This window comes from Schistocerca nitens, chromosome 6 (assembly GCF_023898315.1).
Source record: "Schistocerca nitens isolate TAMUIC-IGC-003100 chromosome 6, iqSchNite1.1, whole genome shotgun sequence".
NCBI lineage: Eukaryota > Metazoa > Arthropoda > Insecta > Orthoptera > Acrididae > Schistocerca > Schistocerca nitens.
The window spans coordinates 476019810-476032507 of NC_064619.1; the positions used below are offsets into that span (position 1 = coordinate 476019810).

The window sequence follows — 12698 nt, forward strand, 5'->3', positions numbered from 1 at the left end:
ATCTGTAATTGCATGTACTCTGACAGAAAAATCAGGTACACTGTGACTTCGTCTCCTACAACACTTACTGTTAGCTCCAGTAATACAATAGCCTGTAGTCAAACTTGTGTTACTGATGTTTCCATGTTCAAGGCGCAGTCCGCATCTCGTGGTCGTGCGGTAGCGTTCTCGCTTCCCACGCCCGTGTTCCCGGGTTCGATTCCCGGCGGGGTCAGGGATTTTCTCTGCCTCGTGATGACTGGGTGTTGTGTGATGTCCTTAGGTTAGTTAGGTTTAAGTAGTTCTAAGTTCTAGGGGACAGATGACCATAGATGTTAAGTCCCATAGTGCTCAGAGCCATTTTTTTTTGTTTTTTTTTTTGTTCAAGGCGCGAAGTAAATGTATCTCTGTGTTGATGTTGTGCAACCAGCGATTTGTGTGGAAAGAGCCTCGTTTCCTGTATCTTCCTGCACATTAACCGCGAGCAGAGTTTTTGGCACGAGTAGTAATTCATTGATATCGAAATAATGTGCATTAAGTATTCTCCATATCGAAAACATTCTTTATTCAATTATTTATAAAAGCGTACAAATTTCTTCCGTTTTTCTTCTCGTGGCAACAGTTACAAACAAAACGTATACTGCGATAATAATAAATTAATCGTGCTTTGGCACTAGAAACGATGTTTCCCCACTCTGAGACTTCGATAAATGGGAAATGTGGAAGGGATAAAAAAGGAATTGTGCAATATGGTGTGAATAAGTTTTTGAAAATAAATACAAAGGCTGCTCTTAAGCGAACACAGGGAATTACTTACTGAGAATAAAGTACCAAGTTTAGTTTTGGTTGTTCCCGAGGGAAAAAGATGTTACTAATGTTGCAGGTTTTTGCTAAGCACTAAGTAGAGGTAGTTATCGTTGCGCGATAGACCGTAGATTATAATGGTACGTGGCACGAAGTTCTATCTGTGGAGAAAATAGGCATGTTGCGAAACATGTAAAATCTTGAGCCTGCAACGACTGAGAAGTTTAGAAGTCGTCTTCCTCTTAGAAATCCCCTGTTTTCGAAAGAGGGGCAAATGAATACTGTGTGGCTCAATTAATTATTATGCTGAAATAACATCTTTGGTTTGTTAAGTGATGAAAAATGAGACTGATTGGAGCTAAATGTGAGTACATCGATATTCTCCATAAGCTGATTTCACGAATTCTTCTATTGTCGTCAGATGAGTACAGTCAGCAAGACGCGGCGTTTCGGGACCCTTGGAAATGGAAATCCAGCAACTTCCATACATGTTGTTGCTCGAAAATGAGTTTACTGAAGTGAGAGATAAAGAAGGTTTCATGAGGCTCTGAGCTAACGACGTTAATGAGAGAATGAGATACGGCAGTGTCAAAGTAGCGCGCCTATTCAGTCCTGTGATCACCCATTTCTCAGACCCTGTGATTTCCCAGTTTAAAGAATGGTCTTATCTCTCAGGAGCAACTATACATTCCAAAGTGAACAGTGAGTCGAATACGACAGTGTCAAAGCTGTGTTCCTATTTACTCCTGGGATCATACAATCCTGAGAGTCTGTGATTGTCTAATCCTGAGGCTCTGTGATCACCCAATTCTAAGACTCTGTGATCGCCCAATCCTGAGAAGACGCACACCTCTCAGGAGCAACTGGACCCCTTAGGATTTTGAATGCATTACTCTAACCAGTCTCAGTGATGTGCATGGTGGATGGAGGAAGTTTGGAGGGGAGATGACGGGTGCTGGACGATTCGCCGTCAGAGAGAGAGAGGATGAGTTGAGAAGGGGGCGGTCAGCGCCTGGTGGGTTGGTAGGCGCGGTAGGCGAGCGAGCGCGCGTCCCAGCCGTGGGAGGCGGGGGCGGCGACGGGAGCGGCGGCGACCGTGATGGCGGGGGCGACCGGCTGGTCGGAGGACAGCTTCTGGCAGAGCTGCCACACGGCGAGCCCCAGCGACAGCACGAACGAGCCGAAGCCCAGCTGGAGCGCGTTCCACGCCTTGAGGCCGAGCACGCCGAGCAGCAGCGGCGCCACCGTCAGCGCCTTGACCAGCACCAGGATCGCGATCGGCACCAGCAGCTTGCGCAGCTTGCCCTTCTTCAGCTTCTTCTTTATCTTCTTCTTGATCTTGTTTATCTTGCTGCGGCCTGCGGAAAGTCCAAAACCCCTAGCTCACTATACAGCAAGGGCTGACAGGCGGGCTACAAGTGGTAAAACTGCGTAGAGTGAAAGAGGACTTTGAGAAGCTAAACCGTCTACTTGATGGCGTCTCAGAAAAACTGATGCGTGATTGTAGCTAACTGACACCACATCAGAGACTTGTAAAGTCTGTAGGGAAGGGTAACAAAATGTGAATGCTCTGCGGTCGCTTGGCCCAGTAACGAAGGAGTGAAGCGGAAGCGAACCTAAGAAGAACGACAAGAATCACTGAAAGATTAGTAATAGACTCTGATTCATCGCCACGCTGCCTGGAGGACCCGATAACTGTAATATCTGCGTGAAAACATAAGCATAAAAAGAGAAAAAGAAGCAATTAAGATCAGAACTGAAAAAATGAAAAGAGCCTACGTGGAAGTGAGGGATTTGTGCCATAAAACACAATTTTTCTAATGACGTTAAAATAAGACATTATAATACAGTTCTGAAATCAGCAGGCCGGCCGGTGTGGCCGAGCGGTTCTAGGCGCTACAGTCTGGAACCGCGCGACTACTACGGTCGCAGGTTCGAATCCTGCCTCGGGCATGGATGTGTGTGATGTCCTTAGCTTAGTTAGGTTTAAGTAGTTCTAAGCTCTAGGGGACTGATGACCTCAGCATTTAAGTCCCATAGTGCTCAGAGCCATTTGATTTTTGAAATGAGAAGTCCTCTTTGTGTCGGAAAGAGTACTTTTTATTTGGATGCAAAATGGGATTAGAAGTTTTGAAAAAGATAGAAACAAGAGTCTTGCGAAAAATATGAGATCCGACAAACAACAACGATGACAACTGGGTTTTGAGACCAAATAAGGAAATACACCCATTCTGCCATAAAATAACAGATCAGATCAGGAAAGGCTTATTACAGTTTGTGAATATATAGAGCGGTGGTTTCTCAAATTTTTCCGTGACGTAACACTTAATTTTAATGGAACACCTTTTTTTACTTATAAGGTCAGTAAAATTTTTAAAAATAAGAAAAACTTGTTCTGTCAGTTACTTCTTCAACTTTAAATCACAACTAATTACGCAGATATCATAAAACTAAACTCCGTCCGATCAGATCTTTGAAGACTTAACGATACTGACCGACCGCCATGTCATCCTCAGCCTATAGGCGTCACTGGATACGGATATGGAGGGGCGTGAGGTCAGTACACCGCTCTCCCGGCCGTTGTCAGTTTTTCGTGACCGGATCCACTACTTCTCAGTCAAGTATCTCCTCAGTTTGCCTCACAAGGGCTAAGTGCACCCCACTTGCCAACAGCGCTCGACAGACCGGATGGTCACCAATCGAAGTGCTAGCCAAGCCCGACACTGATCTCACGGAATCCGGCTGGCAACACAGGTATCATAACAAAATAATAATAATTAATTTCGCCAAAATGTCGAGAGAAAAAAACTGCCATGTTACTACTAGTTTTTCGCGGAGCACATTTTCACATCCCGCAGAACACGAGCGTACCGTTTGAAAAACTCGGATCTAGAGGGAACTAAGGAAGACAGATTAGCAAAGATCCCACATTCTTCCAAACAGGAGATCGAACAAAGAAAATGGGTGGTGAGGCAAGCCGAAAAAAGACTCAGAACAAATGGAGATTGAGCAGGAGACCGTACTCAAGCAAGGCAAATTCATTTTAGAAGTCAAGAAATTCGAAAGTTTTCAGGAAATTAAAACAAATTGAAAAATAACTGGAGTCAGATGGTCACACGAGCATAAAAGAACTCATTCTGAGAAAATAAAAAAAATTTTGAAGAAGGATGAGAGAGCAGAGAAGTAAATAGTTATCTCGTTGTGGTCCTTAGGTGGCCTGAAGCTCAATAATAACAACAAAAGACAGCAGAGCACTGCTACAGATGAAGTCCAGGAAGGGGGAGGGACACTAGACTGACCTTCCTCCTCAGTGTTGGCGTCGTCGCTGTCGTCGTCGGCGTCGTCGTCATCGTCGTCGAGGCTGAGGCTGAGGTCGAGGCGGCCCTCGTCGAGGTTCCTCGCCGAGACGACGAGCCGCGTGCCCAGCAGGTCGGTGTGCAGCTCGTGCGACCGCAGCCAGCCGGTCACTCCGCGGCCAGACTCCTCGGCAGCCCCCACCTGCCACACACGTCACCACACCGCACTCTGTAGCCGCGAACAACGGGCTGTTACTAACGACAGCAGACAACACCACACGGCACATTATAATCACGAACAACTGCGCGCTATCGTGGTGACTCTCGAGCAGGAGGCAGCTTTTTCCATTCATGGTGCTAAGAAACCTTACTCCCTACACCTCAGCTGCCGAGTGGAGGAGAGGTTTACGCAGGTGGATTTTCCTAAATGGGGGTAAACTGCAGGGAACGTTCCTTGAACGGGTAAGAGCAGGATAGATCATTTGGGAATATGGTCGAAAATGTGTTCCAAGGGAGGTACCTCCATTTGAAAGTGAAGATAGAAGCTATTTGATAGTGTAGGTGTCAATGGCTGAAAATGCATATGAGAACACACCAGTCAAGTAGCAACGTTCTGCCTGCATTAGTGCCTTAGCTCCACACTCAAGAGAGCAGTGAGCTGGAGCACCTAGCAGGGGACGCACGGTTACCCGCAGGCAGTGTAGAAATGTATCGCTTCTGTGGCATCGTGGAAGGATGACTGGTCCAGCGAGGCGGGTGCCAATAATTCCCGTCCACAGTTGAGGCTGAACCGGTGCCGATGGCTCGCTGTCAGTACACCACGGGGGGGTCTCCGTAGAATACAGGTGACTGTCGCGAAGGTTGACTATACCGACCCTCAGAAAGGTAGCCTCATCTGTGAATAGGATGGATGACAGAAATTTCAGCCCGTGCGACGAATCAGCGGCAAAACGGCCGTCGCGGAGGCAAGTCCGTAAGTGATACGGATAACGGCAGTTGTGAAGAATGTTTCATATCGTCGCCCGGCTTACACTATCCTGGGAGACCACCTGTCTTGTAATAATATCAGCGTCACTGTCAAAGATCTCTTGTCTCCAGCTTCAAGCGAGTGTACCTCCCCTGGAATGCATTTAGAGCCGTGTGTCCGTGTGACCTTTTTTGCCCCTTATCGTCTGAGGGATCGTTTCTCGTAGTTTGTTCCCATTTAGCAGAATCGCCCTGCATTACTGTGGGTGTCATTTTTATTTACTGTTCAAAGCTAAAATCTCTAGGCTGAAGTCATCATCAGCATTTCTTCTATATCACTGAACACTGTCGAAAGATTTGTTTTGCACTAAATTGCACTGAAATTGCACTTGTCTTGTTTGCCAGAATAATTTTATTTAACATCTCATGACAAATTTCAGTTGGATACCGAAGGAGTTGCGGAATATAGTAAGAATTGACGCGGTACTCTGTGTTGATTTTAATAGATCTGATGTTATGATGTCTCAGAACGTATAATTTGATGATAGATAAAACTTTTTTGTCAAGAAGACAAGTGTGTTATCATTTGTAGCCAACATAATTGGTGATGCCGTTGCAGGCTTTTGTTTAAAGTAATAAGATTTGTTTTGCAATTAACGGCTACACTGTTTCAGTTCTATTTATTTATCTTTCGTTCTTCATACTACTTTCGGTCCTATAGCCTAAGTTTCCAAACAATAATTCCTGCTAACAGACACGCCGTCAGGCTATTAGAGCACTGGACGTGTGTAGCAAAGCCGGGTGAGCGGTAATCGTTCCCCTTCACTCCGTATCCACACGCTTCGCTCTCACTCTCCTTGACATTGGTGAGCACTAGCCTATTGAGACTCAACAGGCGCATGCGCCCTCCCATAGAACTACATTAAAATGCAGCAGTACGACTCAAGAAAGCTAGAATAGCTTGTGGAAACTATAGTTTCGTGCCCTATTTTGTTGTCGACATGATTGTATTCAATTCACAGGAAGCATGAATGATAACATCTTCAGCAACAAAATTTTCGTGTTTCATTGAAGTAAACGATGCATTTCGGACCCTTTTGGTCTATTAGCGGGTTCAAATCATTTTAATATACAATTTACTTCTGCTACTGACGAAGGTGATGCGAAATTTATGTTCCTCACTGTTTCTCATCATATTTCCCGTCATTTGTTGGCGAATTTCGAGACGTGACATCCATCCTTTACAAAAGGAACATCATTTATACATTTCACATGACCTTGCTCTGGAGCATAAATAATTAAAGTATGATTTGTACCTGATGATGGACCCAAAGGGTTTGAAATGTTTCGTCTGTAATATAATGCGAAAATTTGTAACTGGAGGCATCTCCCTAATTTTACTTGTCAATATTATTTTCCAAGACATATGTCAGAGGAAGTAACATGTTTCTCGACTCTTCTTGGGACGCACGGCCGCAGAGTTTCAACAGCAGACGCCTTCGCGATGCACAACGCCTCTCGTTACGTCTGCGATCGGAGTTTGTCTCTGTACAGCTCTCGCTTCGACTAAACGATCTCGCGACGGGCCATTTCCCTGTCTCATTTATTAACTCAAGCAAGGAAAATCTGTTTCACTCCATGCAGATCCTGACCCTATTTCTTATCACCGTGATAATTCTTACGCATAAAATATTATGGAGGCAGCAGAACCGTTTATAAACACAGACTCTTGGTTCTCTTTCTTGTAAAATCGCTGAAGACGTCCACTAATTACGCAACCTGTATAGAAATTTAACATCGAGTACCTAAATTCCTTCTATATCCTCTGACAGTCAAACGGGATAGAACAACCCTTAATGGTATTCTTCACAGACGGTCATCTTCGTAGACACGGTTACGCTCTCCAAGAACGGTCTGCATAAACTAGCATCTGTCACATATTTTTCTTCAATTTCATTATTCTCTGATACCGCCGTATTTCGCTTTGCGTACTTGTTATCATTAAGCGAGCCATCGTTCCGACTGAAACCAGAAGTAACATGCAACAAAAAGGGAAAGAAAACTAAAGTTTAACGCCTTGTCGACAACGAAGTCGTTAGAGATGGAGTCAGGCTGGTAGGAGTTGAAGAAATTTCTCTAGTCCTCAACGTGACATCCAACTCTGGACCGGTTTACTGCCCAAGCGAAACAATCCGCTGCTTGGGGCGCCCAGTGGCGTTCAATTGCAAGGTTTATATAACAGTGCGTATTACAATAAATAGTGAAAACTAGCTCGGGCGAAAGTGTACGAGGTTAGACAAAGGGGGGGGGGGGGGGGGGGGGGAGATGGCTAAATGATAAATTGCTTAGGCCGATAGTTTGTCGAACCGGCGCCACTGACAACACTTTGTAATTGTCAAAACATTCAAGTTTCATCATGGTTCAGATTCCGCGTAAAACTGTACGTTTCCTTAGAACTGAGGAAGGTATTTGATTCTAGAGTTGGACGAATGAAGGGATGCACACCTCCAATACGGCCACGCTTAGTAACACACTATGGTATTCAAATCGACTTTAAGATTTATTAGAGCTTTACTTGCTTTTTAAATGCTTCGTCGCAATTTTGCTTCATCCAAATTTACTCTTCTTTTCAGCATATGGCTTTACACTTGTAAAGCACAAGTGCATCTTCAGCAAAAAATCAGTGACGTGGTTTGTGTAGATATTTTATAGCAACAGTCTCATCTCGCTTCCTTGTGGTGCGTCTCACGTTATATCAGTTTCTGATAACGATTCACTGTATATTAAACGCTTTGGTTTCTACTGAATGAAAACTCTCGCATCATTCACACGCACCCGAAATTGGTCAGTGCTCTCGTATTAATAACATTTATCATTATTACAAATATATTAACCGTTTTGAGAAAAACCTGGCAAGTGGTTTCTCGTCCGTGTATAGCTCTCCCAGCTTCACACAGACTAAGTTAGTGAGTGTTCATATATTTACGGCATCATCTGTGTCTGAACGCTCATGGCGTGGCCAGTGGATCAGTAGATATGAATTTCTATTACAGTCCACCGTCGTGACCACTTGTGTGTTATCGATGCATAATCGTGACCAACGGTGACCCGATTCTAACGGGTGACCCAGCTATTCCACGTGCCCCCAAACGCCTGCACGTCGCGGGACGGATATGACGACACCGGAAGGGCAGGAGATCCATACTCGGGCAGCGACTGCCACTGTAGCCAAATGCGTGCGCGACCCACTCAACGGTCCCCAGCATGATCCATCACTGGCAACTGCCGCCTACCGGACTGGCCCTCCCCACTCTGCGTGCCTCACGTACCACGTATACCGTTCACGTTCATCATTATATTATTGCTTGTTTAATGCCTCATAAAAAGTCCCACTGCCGCCCACAGCTGACAGGACAGTTTTTTTTTTTTTTAATCTGAGATTTTACTCTGTTTGTTGGAGTCGGTTTTCTCTCGTTCTTTCTACTCGACAATAACGGACTATCACGTGTCCATGAGCCGTCCGGTCAGAGTTCTCCGACTGTAACGAAGGAAAGAATTCAGATCAATACAGCAAGTCTGAAATTATTTGTTCAACACAAGGGGGGCGCCGAATTAATTTACCCTACAGAACATTGTCCTCGTAACGACCAACTCACACACGGCAGCCTGTTTAGTGCCTTCCAGTGTTCCATGGCTCTTCTGCTGGAATAACAAATTCGTGCTCAACAACTCCATTATTCCCTGTTTCCACATTCAGTGTTGTTGGTTCAAGGAGCAGTGCATCTGCAGAAATTCTTCTTGAATCTCGGGTACTCATCAGCTGTAAACATACCTTTCGTAAACACCTTTTTTACTGGCTAATAACATGTACGTGAATTTCAGGAATAGCTATACCAACAAGGGTGCGTTATTTGCGGAGAAGTGTAGGCGTTAGTCATCCAGTTAGTAACTTACAGCTTCAAGTAAGAAGTCAGTACAAATAGGTAACCTTCAGCGATGGTTCAGTGTTAGCGTAATACAAACATTACTATTTAAACTATCGGAAATGACCGTCTGGCAATACGAAGTGGGCAACGTTAACAAAATCATGACATTTTAAAATTCAATAAGTGAACCAACCATATCTTCCGTAAAAAACAATCAGCTGTGCACACTACAAAATTTTGCATTTATTGCAATTTATTTGTCTTTCGGAAACCTGTGTGGTCTCCTACACGAGGTAGAGGAGACGAGTTATTATAACAAACATAAACGGACAGTTATGACACTGGTTTCCCGTGCGGATCATCTGTCGAATAAAAAGAAATGAGCAAGAGCTTGAAGAAGAGAGACTGTACTTGATATGAAAAACAGAAATTCGATGTTTCCAACAAACATATATTATTTCCTCTACTTTTTCATGATCGTGATGCTGACTTTGAAGCACAATATTTTGGCAGTGTACGGGAATACAGCAACATGATGTGCTCTACCGGATGTGAGGAACTACGGTATTAGTATTTCTACTCCGACGACATGCATTTTCAGCCTCCCAGTACGTCCAGGAAAATGCCTTCGTTAGGTCTACATCGATTATCTTCTCCGTACTCCTCATATTCCATCTCTAATGATGTCGCTGCTGACTGGACGTTTCAAACCAATACACGGAAACGATATTTGTATTGGCTAATATGGCTCTACACGTCCGAAGTACAGTGAAATTATTTTTCGACGTTTTGATAATTGATATTATACAATACTTACAACTTTCTGGTTGATACTGACCCTACCCTTTATATAGCGGCATAAAAGATTAAAATGCACCTCGGCTTAGTTAGCAGAAAGTACTGGTCAAACACTTCAAATAACTCCGGAGCAAGAATAGTTTCCCAACCTTAATCCTTGTACACCAGAATGGTACATCGTCTCTAAAGAAGTCAACATCCAAGGGGACGCTAAACTTTAACCTTCTCTACTTCTTCGAGAATTAAAATTTTACAGTTTTGCTCTAGAGACTTATTACTGGACCAATAGCTCGACTGCAATCAAACAGTCCGCAGTTCGTGGTCGTGTGGTAGCGTTCTCCCTTCCCGCGCCCGGGTTCCCGGGTTCGATTCCCGGCGGGGTCAGGGATTTTCTCTGCCTCGTGATGACTGGGTGTTGTGTGCTGTCCCTAGGTTAGTTAGGTTTAAGTAGTTCTAAGTTCTAGGGGACTGATGACCATAGATGTTAAGTCCCATAGTGCTCAGAGCCATTTGAACCATTTTTTTGCAATCAAACACTCCTGTCATAGGTATGCAGTCCACAACACTAAAGCTGATTCTTAACGGAAGAGGAACGAGGAGTGCTACATGTTACATGAGTGCAACACACAGCTAGAGAGAAAAATGTCATGGAGTGTGGTAAACTAAAACAGCGTTGCTTTATCCGTTGTATACGACACATTTTTACACAATGTGAATACGAATACTATCTGCCCGAAACAATTCGGAATTCTTCACCAGTGTCAATAAATACTGTTTTGGAATTAGACCGCACTACTCAGTAAAATAAAATAAGATGTGTAATGCACGGTACTACATTTCTATATACTTGCAGTGGTCTTCTTTATTGCAATCAAATACTTACATTCCGTCGAACAGGACCACTGCATATCAGTCAAAACGTCGGTCTTGATTTTTTAATTGTTATTTCATTTTAGCCATCGCCGTAGCCTAATAGTCAAAAGGAACATATTCAGTTTGAGACGGTCTGCTCCAGCTTTACAATTTTTTAATAGTAACGCACTGCAAAGGGAAAAAAATGAGGTAAGAAGAGCGCGAAACTTGCCGTCAGTATAAGGGATGTTTCCGATTGGAAGAGGTATTTTACGAATGTCAATTCGAAATGTAAAACAATTCTACGCGTTTCAACAGGCTAACAACCAATTTTGCATATGCATCAGAAAATTTTTGGGCTAATAGTAACTTAAAGAAATTGGACGGATGCGAAAAGGTCTCGCGTACAAAGGGTTACGTACAAATATAATTAAGTACCGGTATACAGACAGTTTATCCATTCCCGGAATCGAGGATCTCTTCGATTTTTGCCTATTATCGATATTGATACTAGCAGCATATCGGTCCCTTGGTTCCCAGGGTATCCTAGACTTTCGAGAATGTTTTAATTTGAAGTTCGACGTCGAATATCAAACGAAATATTTCCTTCGTGTGATATAATTACAAATTGACAATCCTCTGATTTTTTCGTTTACTTGTACCCCGGCCGGCGCAGGTTCGAATCCTGCCTCGGGCATTGATGTGTGTGATGTCCTTAGGTTAGTTAGGTTTAAGTAGTTCTAAGTTCTAGGGGACTGATGATCTCAGAAGTTAAGTCCCATAGTACTCAGAGCCATTCGAACCATTTTTTTGTGAGTTTTTGGAGTATCAAAATATGGAACATAAGTGGCTTACTTCCACATTGGCTCTGAGCACTATGGGACTTCACATCTGTGGTGATCAGTCCCCTAGATTTTAGAAAAACCTAACTAACCTAAGGACATCACACACATCCATGCCCGAGGCAGGATTCGAACCTGCGACGGTAGCGGTCACGCGGTTCCAGACTGAAGCGCCTAGAACCGCACGTCCACACTGGCCAGCGACTTCGACAATCAATAAATCAGTTCTCAACAAGACATCAATTTGGATTTGAAGCAGCAGCATGATGTGGATTTTGGACTTTTGAACGCATTGACTTAGAAGCTTCCATTTGTTACACCGCTAGGGGACTGTAGGGATTACTATGCGACGTAGATGTCAATTTGATACGTCCACCAGTTACTGAGAAAAGCGGATTTTAACAATCGGACACAGATGGACGATAGAGTGATCCTAGAAGGGTTCCGTTTTTACCGTTTGAAGTCCGTAACCATAAAAGGAATAGCTATGAAAATAGAATGCAAAAATCTTTTCGGACAATGAAGTGTATTTGTTTGCACATTCAGATTCAGGTGTCGAAGGAGTCTACAAAGTGATCGCACTGAAACTGTGTGACGTCAAATTTTTGCAAATTGCTTGAGGTAGAAGTGAAGGTAAAGAGAGAGAGACAGAGAGAGAGAGACGCACCTGGCGGAAGCCGAGCACCTCTGAGAACGCGTGCGCGGCGGCCCGGGCGCACGCCTCCTCGTCGCCGGCCCTGCAGGCGGCGAGCTCCGGGTTCGAGTCCTGGGCGGGGACGGCTGGCGCTGCTGCCGCCGCCGCGGCGGCGACTGCGCAGAGCAGCACGAGTGCGGCCGGCGTCGCGACGCGAGTGAGCATGTTGCGGCCGCAGGTGTTGACCGCGACTGGACATAAATCACGCCGCCACCGGGGGCTTATATAGGCGGAGGCGCTCCAGTGCCCCGCTGGTACACATTCCGGCGCCCGCGTCCGGCGCCGCGGCACGCGCGCTGCATCGCCGATGGCGCCGACGCCTGCGCCGCCAGCCGCCACTTTCCTGCGTGCTGGCGCGGCGCCCGCCGAAGGCGCCGGTTTCACTGCCGCGGCCTTCACACCGGCTCCGCGACGCCCACTCAGCGGCGCACTCTTACAGGGCTCTACCTCGCATTTAACGGCGACTGCGGCTGCCGACAGACATGTCACTCTCCACACGTTCAATGCTATCACTTTCGATAGACGAGCCAGTTTTAAAAAG

General features: G+C 45.0%; 1 protein-coding gene across 1 annotated transcript; it reads right to left on the reverse strand.

Moving 5' to 3' along the window:
• Positions 1-540: 540 nt before the first annotated feature.
• Positions 541-12331, reverse strand: LOC126262611 (uncharacterized). The gene is made up of 3 exons (XM_049959366.1): positions 12131-12331; positions 4083-4281; positions 541-2141 (listed from the first exon to the last, which is right to left on the reverse strand). Exons 1-3 carry the CDS (start codon positions 12320-12322, stop codon positions 1789-1791), a joined length of 744 nt encoding a protein of 247 aa, XP_049815323.1. The 5' UTR covers positions 12323-12331; the 3' UTR covers positions 541-1788.
• Between the last annotated feature and the right edge of the window lie 367 nt (positions 12332-12698).